At 51.4% G+C, this 14,989-nt stretch overlaps 1 protein-coding gene across 2 annotated transcripts in view; it reads right to left on the reverse strand.

The window, feature by feature from the left end:
- WDR47 (WD repeat domain 47) overlaps window positions 1–14,989 on the reverse strand; it is a 114,189-nt gene that overhangs the window by 60,665 nt on the left and 38,535 nt on the right. For both annotated transcript variants that reach the window (XM_075322049.1, XM_075322050.1), the window contains exon 7: window positions 5,424–5,602. In XM_075322049.1, coding sequence (XP_075178164.1) covers window positions 5,424–5,602 — 179 coding nt within the window. The remainder of the gene's footprint in view (window positions 1–5,423; window positions 5,603–14,989) is intronic.

Raw genomic sequence — 14,989 nt, forward strand, 5'->3', positions numbered from 1 at the left:
CGAGAAAGAGAAATATCTCTCATTGGCTCGAAAGGTGGTTTCTGAAGAACCGTTAGCATCCTGTTCAGATCCCAGGGTTCTAGCGGGCGCTTGTAAGGGGGGACTATGTGGCAAACCCCCTGCAGGAACGTGCGTACCTGCGGAAGCCTTGCTAGACGCTTTTGAAAAAATACAGAGAGCGCCGAGACTTGTCCCTTAAGAGAGCCGAGAGACAACCCCTTTTCCATTCCGGATTGAAGGAAGGACAGAAAAGTGGGCAAGGCAAATGGCCAGGGAATAAAACCCTGATCAGAGCACCAGGATAAGAAGATCCTCCACGTCCTGTGGTAGATCTTGGCTGACGTTGGTTTCCTGGCCTGTCTCATAGTGGCAATGACATCTTGAGATAACCCTGAAGACGCTAGGATCCAGGACTCAATGGCCACACAGTCAGGTTGAGGGCCGCAGAATTCAGGTGGAAAAAAGGTCCTTGAGACAGCAAGTCTGGTCGGTCTGGTAGTGCCCACGGTTGACCCACCGTGAGATGCCACAGATCCGGGTACCACGACCTCCTCGGCCAGTCTGGGGCGATGAGGATGGCGCGGCTGCAGTCGGACCTGATCTTGCGTAACACTCTGGGCAGCATTGCCAGAGGAGGAAATACATAAGGCAGTCGAAACTGTGACCAATCCTGAACTAATGCGTCTGCCGCCAGCGCTCTGTGATCTTGAGACCGTGCCATGAATGCCGAGACCTTGTTGTTGTGCCGGGACGCCATTAGGTCGACATCCGGCTTCCCCCAGCGGCAACAAATCTCTTGAAACACGTCCGGGTGAAGAGACCATTCCCCTGCGTCCATGCCCTGGCGACTGAGAAAGTCTGCTTCCCAGTTTTCTACGCCCGGGATGTGAACTGCGGAGATGGTGGATGCTGTGGCTTCCACCCACAGCAGAATCCGCCGAACTTCCTGGAAGGCTTGGCGACTGCGTGTGCCGCCTTGGTGGTTGATGTATGCCACCGCCGTGGCGTTGTCCGACTGAATTCGGATCTGCCTGCCTTCCAGCCACGGCTGAAACGCCTTTAGGGCTAGATACACTGCCCTTATCTCCAGAACATTGATCTGAAGGGAGGACTCTGTCGGAGTCCAGGTTCCCTGAGCCCTGTGGTGGAGGAAGACCGCTCCCCACCCTGACAGACTCGCGTCCGTCGTGACCACAGCCCAGGATGGGGGCAGGAAAGATTTCCCCTTCGACAAGGAAGTGGGAAGAAGCCACCACTGAAGGGAGGCCTTGGCTGCCCGAGAAAGGGAGACGTTCCTGTCGAGGGACGTCGATTTCCTGTCCCATTTGCGGAGAATGTCCCATTGAAGAGGACGCAGATGAAACTGTACAAATGGAACTGCCTCCATTGCTGCCACCATCTTCCCTAGGAAGTGCATGAGGCGTCTCAAGGGGTGTGACTGGGCTCGGAGGAGAGATTGCACCCCTGTCTGTAGTGATCGCTGTTTGTCCAGCGGAAGTTTCACTATCGCTGGGAGAGTATGAAACTCCATCCCGAGATATGTCAGCGATTGTGTCGGTGTCAGTTTTGACTTTGGGAAATTGATGATCCACCCGAACCTCTGGAGAGTCTCCAGAGCAATGTTCAGGCTGTGTTGGCATGCCACCCGAGAGGGGGCCTTGACAAGAAGATCGTCCAAGTAAGGGATCACCGAGTGGCCCTGAGAGTGTAGGACCGCCACCACGGATGCCATGACCTTGGTGAAGACCCGTGGGGCTGTCGCCAGGCCGAAAGGCAGTGCCACGAACTGAAGGTGTTCGTCCCCGATGGCGAAACGCAGGAAGCGCTGATGCTCTGGTGCAATCGGCACGTGGAGATAAGCATCCCTGATGTCGATTGAGGCTAGGAAGTCTCCTTGGGACATCGAGGCGATGACGGAGCGGAGAGATTCCATCCGGAACCGCCTGGTTTTCACGTGTCTGTTGAGCAGTTTGAGGTCCAGAATGGGACGGAAAGATCCGTCCTTTTTTGGTACGACAAACAAGTTGGAGTAAAAACCGTGACCCCATTGCTGAAGGGGAACAGGGATAACCACTCCTTCTGCCTTCAGAGTGTTCACCGCCTGAAGAAGAGCATCGGCTCGCTCGGGGGACGGAGATGTTCTGAAGAAACGAATCGGAGGACGAGAATTGAACTCTATCCTGTAACCGTGAGACAGAATGTCTCTCACCCATCGGTCTTGGACATGTGGGCACCAGGCGTCGCAAAAGCGGGAGAGCCTGCCACCGACCGAGGATGCGGTTTGGGGAGTCCGCAAGTCATGAGGAGGCCGCTTTGGGAGCGGTTCCTCCGGCGGTCTTTTTAGGACGTGCCTTAGACCTCCATGAATCAGAGTTCCTCTGACCCTTTTGAGGCCTGTTGGACGAGGAGAATTGAGACCTGCCTGAGGGCCGAAAGGACCGAAACCTCGATTGTACCTTCCGTTGTTGAGGTCTGTTAGGTTTGGACTGGGGTAAGGACGAGTCCTTACCCTTGGATTGTTTAATGATTTCATCCAATTGCTCGCCAAACAGGCGGTCGCCAGAAAACGGCAAACCGGTTAAAAACTTTTTGGAAGCAGAGTCTGCCTTCCATTCACGTAGCCACATGGCCCTGCGGACTGCCACTGAATTGGCGGATGCTACCGCTGTACGGCTCGCAGAGTCTAGTACAGCATTCATGGCGTAGGACGCAAACGCCGACGCCTGAGAGGTTAATGACACAACCTGCGGAGTAGCGGCCCGTGTGGCTGCATTAATCTCAGACTGACAAGCTGAGATAGCTTGGAGTGCCCATACGGCTGCAAATGCCGGAGCAAAGGACGCGCCGATAGCCTCATAGATGGATTTCATCAGGAGCTCTATCTGCCTGTCAGTGGCATCCTTGAGTGATGCACCATCTGCCACTGCAACTATGGATCTGGCCGCCAGTCTAGAGACTGGAGGATCCACCTTGGGACACTGAGCCCAACCCTTGACTACGTCAGGGGGGAAGGGATAACGTGTGTCATGAAGGCGCTTAGTAAAGCGCTTATCCGGAAAAGCTCGGTGTTTCTGGACTGCATCTTCGAAGTCGGAGTGATCAAGAAACGCACTCCGTGTACGTTTGGGAAACCTAAAATGAAATTTCTCCTGCTGAGAAGCTGACTCCTCACTAGGAAGGGCTGGAGGAGAAAGATCTAACACCTGATTGATGGACGCTATAAGGTCGTTTACTATGGCGTCCCCTTCAGGCGTATCAAGGTTGAGCGCGGCGTCAGGATCAGAGCCCTGATCTGCCACATCCGCTTCATCTTCCAGAGAGTCCTCATGCTGAGACCCTGAACAGTGAGATGAAGTCGAGGGAAGCTCCCAGCGAGCCCGCTTAGTCGGTCTGGGACTGCGGTCCGTGTCGGAGTCCTCCCCGTGGGACCTATGAGTCGACCCAGGAGCACTTTGCTGCTCCGACCGAGGGGGGCATGGGGGCAATGAATCAACAGTGCCCGGGGCCTGTGTTACAGGTCTGGACTGCAAAGCTTCTAGTATCTTAGCAGACCATCTATCCATAGACTCAGAAAGTTTGTCAGCGAATACTGCAAACTCTGTCCCTGTCACCTGGACAGTGGGGGCCGGAGGTTCCACCTGGGCCGGGGGTCCCATCAGTGGCTGAGACTCCGGCTGAGTGAGTGTCACAGGGGCCGAGCATTGCACACAATGAGGGTAGGTGGAACCTGCAGGTAGCATTGCCGCACATGAGGTACAGGTTGCAAAGTAAGCCTGTGCTTTGGCACCCTTGCTTTTTGCGGACGACATGCTGTTGTCTCCTCTTAGAGCAATCAGTGAGGGTATATAGCCAAAAGCTAATAGTGCGGCCGTACAGAGTAAATGTATACAATATAAGCATATAAATATACACTTCGGCACTCAGGGGGACCAGCACCTAGTAACAGGTGCGGCTTACCGACCGCTCTCAGCGGTTGTGTGACCACCAGATTCCCTGCCTGGGCCTCCCAGAGCTGTGGAGCTCGGAGTTGTCTCCCCTCTGAAGTTCTCCAGCGTCTGAAGTGCTGATAGCAATGGCTGCCGGCGTTCAGAGAGGAGGAGGGAGCCGTGGGTGTGCCTGTAAAAGTGCGGGAATCTGGTGCCCCACGGTGCTCAGTGAGGGGGGAGGAGGATACAAAGTATGCTCCAGCCCTCAGCGCTGACGTCCAGTGCAGCATCCCGCCCTTACCCCTGACTGGCAGGCCTGGGGGCGGGAATATGCGGTACTAGGCCGCAAAAGCCGGGGACTAAAGTTACAAGCGCGGCCGGCAAACAAGCGCGGTCAGCGCGATAGTCCCGGCGCACAAACACACCCAGCAGCTGCTGCAGTGTCCATTACACAGGCGCTCTATGCGCCGTCCCCAAGGGGACACAGAGTACCTCAGAGTAGCAGGGCCTTGTCCCTGATGATACCCGGTCTCCTGTCCAGCAGATTCCCCCAGGGGCTGCGGAGAGAGCACGGTCCCAGTGCCTGGTGACCGGTTAGGATCCCACTTCACCCAGAGCCCCTAAGGGATGGGGAAGGAAAACAGCATGTGGCTCCTGCCTATGTACCCGCAATGGGTACCTCAACCTTAACAGCACCGCCGACCTGAGTGGGGTGAGAAGGGAGCATGCTGGGGGCCCTGTTATGGGCCCACTTTTCTTCCATCCGATATAGTCAGCAGCTGCTGCTGACTAAAATGTGGAGCTTGCGTGGATGTGTGCCTCCTTCCACAAAGCAATAAAACTGAGGAGCCCGTGATGCACGGGGGGGTGTATAGGCAGAGGGGAGGGGTTTACACTTTTAAGTGTAATGCTTTGTGTGGCCTCCGGAGGCAGAAGCTATACACCCAATTGTCTGGGTCTCCCAATGGAGCGACAAAGAAAAAAAAAGTTATGGGTCTCAGAATATGGTAAAATTATATATATTTTGTTTTCACAAGGTTCTGATTTTTTTTAACCACTAAGAAATATGGTTTAAGATAAAAGCCAAACTAACAAAAAGAAACAAAAAAAACCTAAACCATAACTTTAGTATCACCGCGTAATCTTCCAAACCTGGAGAATTATGCTGCCATGTATTTATTACCGCACACTGAAAGTCATAAAAACAAAACCCAAAACAATGGTGAAACTGCACTTTTTTCACCACACTTGGGAATTTATTTTCTATTTTTCAGTAAAGCATATAATAACATGAATGGTGTGACTCAAACTAAAATAAAACTACTAAATGGTTGTAAAAAAACCCCCCAAAAAACAGTCCTAGTACGGCTATGTCGATAAAAAAAAAAACTGACAAAAAAAGTTTAGCAAGTAAGATAACCAAAGCACAAAAATTAAAAAAATCTCTGGTCCTCAAAGGGTTCATATTGCCAAAACATGCCTAGACGTTATTCCCACCTATTAAGAAACTGTTCGGTGAGGTTTTGAGGGTGGTCAGATTCCTCGGTTTGGTTGACTCCCCCCTCGAACAGCATCTGCTGGTACAGCTGCCTCTGCTGCTCCTTCTGCTCCAGGTGCTGCTGGTAACGTAACTTCTGCCGGTAATACTCTTCAAACTGCTCTGTGGAGTCCCGCAGCTGAAAAACATCACAAACAGAAATGCTGAAGAAGCAGCCAATGTCAATCTGTGGAAAATAATGAGGATGCCGGATCTGGAGTAAATAGCAACAAAAAGTAGTAAAAAGAAGATATTAAAAGGGGTCAAGTAGAAAACCCATCTTCTAATATTCTTTGAGGGTTATCTGGAGGTATATAGGGGATCCATCGTTTAGGAGCTGAACTAGTTGGTGGTCATAAAAATTAGGGATAATCGAATACCTCAAATATTTGGCTTCGCGAATATTTTCCAAATAGGTCGCCGCTATTTGACTATTCGTGAATATTCGATGTGCAATGTAAGTCTATGAGAAACCCGAACAACAACTATTCGAAACTATTCGGGCTTCCCATAGACTTACATTGCGCATCGAATATTCGCATAGCGGCAACCTATTCGGAAAATATTTGCGAAGCCGAATATTTGAGGTATTCGATCATCCTAATAAAAATGTTCTCTGGGAGCGTGTCATTACATTACAATCCATTACTTTCTACCATGATTTTGTATCGCTGTACTTCCCCATGGTGGCCAAGACCATAACAGCAGACCACTGGTTAAGGATAGGAGGAATTTCTAGCATAAAAGTGGACAACTCTTAACATAGGAAATGGAAGATGTGGGAAGAAAAGCATACAAATATCAGGGCTCATTTATGGATTTATGGAATAAATGCGCCAGTAAAATAGTGTAATAGGTTTTATATATATATATATATATATATATATATATATATATATATATATATATATATATATATATATATATATATATATATATATATATATATATATATATATATATATATATATATATATATATTTTTATTTTTTTTTTTTTTTTAAAAAAAGAAGGAGCCAGCACAATTTCTATACTGTATTAATAAATGGAAATTTTTAGCAAAACATTGCAATATTTTGAGCCACCCCGCCAACGTCACGGCAAATTCCATGGGGCAGTCCTACACTAAATACTATATTTTATTTGGGGTGCCATACGGCCTCACACCTTCAATGCAGAACTGCCTGGGGCAGCACTTACCTGGTGCTTTTCATTCCTGTACCTGTGACTGAGTCACAGCTGTGGGCAGGACAGGCCCAGGCAACCTATTTTGGTTGTTCGATCTGTATATTGGTTTAACCATTGGTGACTGTTCACACACAGCCACTGGTCCTGTCCACAGGCTATTTAATCTTAGCAGCACTTGCCTGGGCCTGTCCTGCCCACAGCTGTGACTCAGTCACAGGTACAGGAATGAAAAGCACCAGGTAAGTGCTGCCCCAAGCAGTTCTGCATTAAAGGTGTGAGGCCATATGGCACCCCAAATAAAATAATATTTAGTGTAGGACTGCCCCATGGAATTTGCCGTGACGTTGGCGGGGTGGCTCAAAATATTGCAATGTTTTGCTAAACATTTCCATTTATTAATACAGTATAGAAATCGTGCTGGCTCCTTCTTTTTAAATAATATATATATATATATATATATATATATATATATATATATATATATATATATATACACACACACATACATACAATGGTTTATCTTGTTTGCAACATGTACAAGAGTTGAGAATTGTCCACTACTCAGACTACCTTTTCTCAATCACAATCACATTTCTCCCCCAGTAAAGAAGGGAATTTTGTTTACTTACCGTAAATTCCTTTTCTTCTAGCTCCTATTGGGAGACCCAGACAATTGGGGTGTATAGCTTCTGCCTCCGGAGGCCACACAAAGTATTACACTTTAAAAAGTGTAACCCCTCCCCTCTGCCTATACACCCTCCCGTGCCTCACGGGCTCCTCAGTTTTGGTGCAAAAGCAGGAAGGAGGAAACTTATAAATTGGTCTAAGGTAAATTCAATCCGAAGGATGTTCGGAGAACTGAAACCATGAACCAAAGGAACAATTCAACATTAACGACATGTGTACACAAAAGAACAACAGCCCGAAGGGAACAGGGGCGGGTGCTGGGTCTCCCAATAGGAGCTAGAAGAAAAGGAATTTACGGTAAGTAAACAAAATTCCCTTCTTCTTTGTCGCTCCATTGGGGGACCCAGACAATTGGGACGTCCAAAAGCAGTCCCTGGGTGGGTAAAAGAATACCTCGATAAAAAGAGCCGAAAACGGCCCCCTCTTACAGGTGGGCAACCGCCACCTGAAGGACTCGCCTACCTAGACTGGCATCTGCCGAAGCATAGGTATGTACCTGATAGTGTTTCGTGAAAGTGTGCAGACTAGACCAGGTAGCCGCCTGACACACCTGCTGAGCCGTAGCCCGGTGCCGCAATGCCCAGGACGCACCCACGGCTCTGGTAGAATGGGCTTTCAGCCCTGAAGGAATCGGAAGCCCAGAAGAACGGTAGGCTTCAAGAATCGGTTCCTTGATCCACCGAGCCAAGGTTGACTTGGACGCCTGCGACCCTTTACGCTGGCCAGCGACAAGGACAAAGAGCGCATCTGAACGGCGCAGGGGCGCCGTGCGAGACACGTAGAGCCGGAGTGCTCTCACCAGATCTAACAAGTGCAAATCCTTTTCACATTGGTGAACTGGATGAGGGCAAAATGAAGGTAAGGAGATATCCTGATTGAGATGAAAAGGGGGATACCACCTTAGGGAGGAATTCCGGGACCGGACGCAGAACCACCTTATCCTGGTGAAAAACCAGGAAGGGGGCTTTGCATGACAACGCTGCTAGCTCCGACACTCTACGGAGCGATGTAACTGCCACTGGAAAAGCCACCTTCTGCGAAAGACGTGATAGAGAGACATCTCGCAGCGGCTCGAAAGGTGGTTTCTGAAGAGCCCTTAGCACTCTGTTAAGATCCCAAGGTTCCAGCGGCCGCTTGTATGGTGGGACTATGTGGCAAACTCCCTGCAGGAACGTGCGGACCTGCGGAAGCCTGGCTAGACGCTTTTGAAAAAACACGGAAAGCGCTGAAACTTGTCCCTTGAGAGAGCCGAGAGACAAACCCTTATCCATTCCGGATTGAAGGAAGGAAAGAAAAGTGGGTAAGGCAAAGGGCCAGGGGGTAAAACCCTTATCAGAGCACCAGGATAAGAAGATCCTCCAAGCCCTGTGATAGATCTTGGCGGACGTTGGTTTCCTGGCCTGTCTCATAGTGGCAATGACATCTTGAGATAACCCTGAGGACGCTAGGAGCCAGGACTCAATGGCCACACAGTCAGGTTGAGGGCCGCAGAATTCAGATGGAAAAATGGCCCTTGAGACAGCAAGTCTGGTCGGTCTGGGAGTGCCCACGGTTGACCCACCGTGAGGTGCCACAGATCCGGGTACCACGACCTCCTCGGCCAGTCTGGAGCGACGAGGATGGCGCGGCGGCAGTCGGACCTGATCTTGCGTAACACTCTGGGCAGCATTGCCAGAGGAGGAAACACATAAGGCAGTCGAAACTGCGACCAATCCTGAACTAATGCGTCCGCCGCCAGAGCTCTGTGATCTTGAGACCGTGCCATGAATGCCGGGACTTTGTTGTTGTGCCGAGATGCCATGAGATCGACGTCCGGCGTTCCCCAGCGGCAACAGATCTCTTGAAACACGTCCGGGTGAAGAGACCATTCCCCTGCGTCCATGCCCTGGCGACTGAGAAAGTCTGCTTCCCAGTTTTCTACGCCTGGGATGTGAACCGCGGAGATGGTGGAGGCTGTGGCCTCCGCCCACAGCAGAATCCGCCGAACTTCTTGGAAGGCTTGACGGCTGCGCGTGCCGCCCTGGTGGTTGATGTACGCAACCGCCGTGGCGTTGTCCGACTGTATGCGGATCTGCCTGCCCTCCAGCCACCGATGAAACGCCTTCAGGGCTAGATACACTGCCCTTATCTCCAGAACATTGATCTGAAGGGAGGACTCTGTCGGAGTCCAGGTTCCCTGAGCCCTGTGGTGGAGAAAAAACGCTCCCCACCCTGACAGGCTCGCGTCCGTCGTGACCACAGCCCAGGATGGGGGCAGGAAGGATTTTCCCTTCGACAGAGAAGTGGGAAGAAGCCACCACTGAAGAGAGGTTTTGGCTGCCAGGGAAAGAGATGTTCCTGTCTAGGGACGTCGACCTCCTGTCCCATTTGCAGAGAATGTCCCATTGGAGTGGACGCAGATGAAACTGCGCAAAGGGGACTGCCTCCATTGCTGCCACCATCTTCCCCAGGAAGTGCATGAGGCGCCTCAAGGGGTGTGACTGGGCCCGAAGAAGAGAGTGCACCCCTGTCTGCAGCGAACGCTGTTTGTCCAGCGGAAGCTTGACTATCGCTGAGAGAGTATGAAACTCCATCCCGAGGTAAGTCAGTGATTGGGTCGGTGTCAATTTTGACTTTGGGAAATTGATGATCCACCCGAATCTCTGGAGAGTCTCCAGAGCCACGGTCAGGCTGTGTTGACATGTCACCCGGGAGGGTGCTTTGACTAGGAGATCGTCTAAGTAAGGGATCACCGAGTGGCCCTGAGAGTGTAGGACCGCCACAACGGATGCCATGACCTTGGTGAAGACCCGTGGGGCTGTCGCCAGGCCGAAAGGCAGTGCCACAAACTGAAGGTGTTCGTCCCCGATGGCGAAACGCAGGAAGCGTTGATGCTCTGGTGCGATCGGCACATGGAGATAAGCATCCCTGATGTCGATTGATGCTAGGAAGACTCCTTGGGACATCGAAGCGATGACAGAGCGGAGAGATTCCATGCGAAACCGTCTGGTTCTCACGTGTCTGTTGAGCAGTTTGAGGTCCAGAACGGGACGGAATGATCCATCCTTTTTTGGCACCACGAACAAGTTGGAGTAAAAACCGCGACCACGTTCCTGAAGGGGAACGGGGATCACAACTCCTTCTGTCTTCAGAGTGTTCACCGCCTGAAAAAGTGCCTCGGCTCGCTCGGGGGGCGGAGATGTTCTGAAGAAACGAGTCGGAGGACGAGAGCTGAACTCTATCCTGTAACCGTGAGACAGAATGTCTCTCACCCATCGGTCTTGGACATTTGGCCACCAGGCGTCGCAAAAGCGGGAGAGCCTGCCACCGACCGAGGATGCGGTTTGGGGAGACCGAAAGTCATGAGGAGGCCGCCTTGGAGACGGTGCCTCCGGCGGTCTTTGGAGGACGTGACTTAGACCGCCATGAATAAGAGTTCCTCTGGCCCTACTGTGGCCTGTTGGACGAGGAGGGTTGGGACCTGGCTGAGGGCCAAAAGGACCGAAACTTCGATTGAATTTTCCGTTGCTGAGGTCTGTTTGGTTTGGACTGGGGTAAGGACGAGTCCTTTCCCTTGGATTGCTTAATAATTTTATCCAATCGCTCGCCAAACAATCGGTCGCCAGAAAATGGCAAACCGGTTAAGAACTTCTTGGAAGCAGAGTCTGCCTTCCATTCGCGTAGCCACATGGCCCTGCGGACTGCCACCGAATTGGCGGACGCTACCGCTGTACGGCTAGCAGAGTCCAGGACGGCATTCATGGCGTAGGATGAAAATACCGACGCCTGAGAAGTCAAAGACGCAACTTGCGGAGCAGAGGTACGTGTGACCGCATTAATCTCAGACAGACAAGCTGAGATAGCTTGGAGTGCCCACACGGCTGCAAAGGCCGGGGCAAAAGACGCGCCTGTGGCTTCATAGATGGATTTCATCAGGAGCTCTATCTGCCTGTCAGTGGCATCCTTGAGCGATGAACCATCTGCCACTGATACTACGGATCTAGCCGCCAGTCTACAGACTGGAGGATCCACCTTGGGACATTGAGCCCAACCCTTAACTACGTCAGAGGGGAAGGGGTAACGTGTGTCATTAAGGCGCTTAGTAAAGCGCTTGTCCGGAAATGCTCTGTGCTTCTGGACAGCCTCTCTGAAGTTAGAGTGATCGAAAAACGCACTCCGTGTACGTTTGGGAAACCTAAACTGGTGCTTTTCCTGCTGCGAATCCGACTCCTCTATAAGTGGAGTTGGGGGAGAAAGATCTAGCACCTGGTTGATGGACGCTATAAGGTCATTTACTATGGCGTCCCCTTCAGGTGTATCAAGATTGAGAGCAACGTCAGGTTCAGAGCCTTGAGCTGCGCCATCCGCTTCATCCTCCAGAGAGTCATCAAGCTGAGACCCCGAACAGCGTGATGAAGTCGGGGAAGATTCCCAGCGAGCCCGCTTAGCCGGTCTGGGACTGCGGTCCGTGCCTGAGTCCTCCCCGTGAGACCTAGGTGCCATCCCAGGAGCACGCTGCGGCGCAGCCTGAGAGGGGCCTGGGGGCGATGATCCTACAGTGCCCGGGGCCTGTGTAAGGACCGATCTGGACTGCAAGGCTTCTAGTATCTTAGCAGACCATCTGTCCATAGACTGAGCCATGGATTGTGAAAGCGACTCAGAGAGTTTCTCAGCCAAAGCTGCAAATTCTGTCCCTGCCACCTGGACAGGGGCAGCCGGCGGGTCTACCTGAGCCGAGGGTCCCACCAGTGCCCGAGGTTCCGGCTGAGCGAGTGCAACATGGGCCGAGCATTGCTCACAGTGAGAGTAGGTGGAACCTGCAGGTAACATAGCCGCACAAGAGGTACAGGTTGCAAAATAACCCTGCGTCTTGGCACCCTTGCTCCTTGTGAACGACATGCTGTTGTCTCCTAGGAGCGTGATCACTGAGGGTATATAGCCAAAAACAAAACAATGCGGCCGAACCGAGAAAATGTATAATATATTATGTATAATATATTATATATATATATATATATATATATATATATATATATATATATATATATATATATATATATATATATATATATATATATATATATATATATATATACACACTTCGGCACCCTGGGGGGACCAGCACCGGGTGACCGGTGTGGCTTACCGACCGCCCAAAGCGGTTGTGTGTCCACCACCGGCAGAATGAGTTGTAAAAATGGCTGCCGGAGCTCTCAGGGGAGGAGGGAGCCGTGGGCGGCGTTAATAAAGTGCGGGAATCTGGTGCCCCACAGTGATCAGTGAGGGGGGAGGAGGACACCTAAAGTATGCTCCAGCCCTCACTGTCGACGTCAGGTCGACCGTCCCGCCCTTACCCCCGACTGGCAGGCCCGGGGGCGGGAGTTATGGTACTAGGCCGCATGAAGCCGGGGACTAAATTTAATGCCGCGGCCGGCAAACAGGCGCGGTCGGCGCGGTAGTCCCGGTCGTCACAAAAATACAGCAGGCGCTGCAGCGTCTGTGACCCAAGTGCTCCATGCACCGTCCCCAAGGGGACACAGAGTACCTTTAGATGCAGGGCCCTGTCCCTGATGATACCAAGTCTCCTGTCCGGCAGATTCCCTCAGGGGCTGCGGAGGGAGCCCGGTCCCAGTGAATGGATGACCGGTTAGGATCCCACTTCTCCCAGAGCCTCTAAGGGATGGGGAAGGGAAACGGCATGTGGCTCCAGCCTTTGTACCCGCAATGGGTACCTCAACCTTAGCAGCACCGCCGACTTAGTGGGGTGAGAAGGGAGCATGCCGGGAGCCCTGGGGCCCTCTTTTCTTCCATCCGATACAATCAGCAGCTGCTGCTGACTAAAATGGGAGCTTGAGTGAATGTGTGCCTCCTTCAACACAAAACATAAAACTGAGGAGCCCGTGAGGCACGGGAGGGTGTATAGGCAGAGGGGAGGGGTTACACTTTTTAAAGTGTAATACTTTGTGTGGCCTCCGGAGGCAGAAGCTATACACCCCAATTGTCTGGGTCTCCCAATGGAGAGACAAAGAAATAACACCTATACTCACTCTCCCAGGGATCACATGACGTTATGTCACAGGATCCCTGCGGCCAATCAGCCCTGGCTTTACTGTCCCCTTATTTGGACGAATCAGACAGCGGGAGGAAGTGAGAGCTATGATAGATTTCTTGCTTCCTTTGAATATCTCACCATATCCAGTACATAATATCAAAAGTTTGCTGAAAAAACCATGTGCAAAAGGGACAAGGCCGAAGGTCAGTATTGGATGCCCGTAATTTACAGGCCCACAGACACCACTGCAATAAACACAGACATGATTTTAACTGCATGGGCTCAGAAATACAACAAGAAATCATAATCTGTGATTACAGTTCGCTGTGCAATCCACAAAAAGAGAATTTTGTTACTTACCGTAAATTCTTTTTCTTATAGTTCCGTAATGGGAGACCCAGACCATGACCATGGGTGTATAGCTTCTGCCTCCGGAGGACACACAAAGTACTACACTAAAAAGTGTAGCCCCTCCCTCCGAGCATATACACCCCCTGGATAACCAAATATAGCCAGTTTAGTGCAAAAGCTGAAGGAGAGTAGCCACCCACAAGTAGAGATAGAGCAAGAACCGGAACAACCGGAGCCTCTGTCTACAACAACAGCCGGTGATAACACGCGGAACAAGAAAATGCCAACAGGCAACAGGGAGGGAGCTGGGTCTCCCAATACGGAACTACAAGAAAAAGAATTTACGGTAAGTAACAAAATTCTCTTTTTCTTCATCGTTCCTATGGGAGACCCAGACCATGGGACGTTCCAAAGCAGTCCATGGATGGGAATAAACAGAAAACTGAGAAGTAGGCGAAACCTAACTTCACAAATGGGCGACAGCCGCCTGAAGGGTGCGTCTGCCCAAGCTCGCATCTGCCGAAGCATGAGCATGCACTTGGTAGTGCTTCGAAAAAAAGATATGCAGACTAGTCCAAGTGGCAGTCTGACAGACCTGCTGAGCCGTAGCCTGGTGCCTGAAAACCCAAGAGGCACCGACAGCTCTGGTCGAGTGTGCCTTGATCCCCCGGCGGGGGAGGCACTTGAGTTCACTGGTAGGCATCGGAAATGGCCGACCTAATCCGACGAGCTAGGGTCGGCTTGGAAGCCGAGAGGCCCTTACGCCGACCTGTGCTCAGCACAAAAAGAGAGGTGCACCGCCTAAGAACAGCGGTGCGAGACACATAGATCCGGAGCGCCCGCACCAGATCCAGAGTATGCAACGCCTTTTCAAAGCGATGAACAGGAGCCGGACAAAAGGAAGGCAGGGAAATGTCCTGGTTAAGGTGGAAGGAGAAACCACCTTAGGGAGAAAGTCCGGAGTCGGACGGAGAACCACCTTGTCTTGATGAAAAACCAAAAAAGGTGAAGAGAGTGCGGCCAAATCAGAGACTCTCCCGAGGGAAGTTATGGCCACTAGAAAGACCACTTTCTGTGAAAGACGAGACAAAGAAACCTCCCTAAGAGGCTCAAAGGGGTGTTTCCGGAAAGCCGTGAGGACCAGATTAAGGTCCCAGGGATCCAAAGGCCGCCGGTAAGGCGGAATGATGTGAGATGCGCCCTGTATGAAGGAGCGCACCAGAGCCAGCCGGGCGATACGCCGCTGGAACAACATTGACAGAGCCGCGA

Source organism: Anomaloglossus baeobatrachus, chromosome 8 (assembly GCF_048569485.1).
Source record: "Anomaloglossus baeobatrachus isolate aAnoBae1 chromosome 8, aAnoBae1.hap1, whole genome shotgun sequence".
Taxonomy (NCBI): Eukaryota; Metazoa; Chordata; class Amphibia; order Anura; family Aromobatidae; genus Anomaloglossus; species Anomaloglossus baeobatrachus.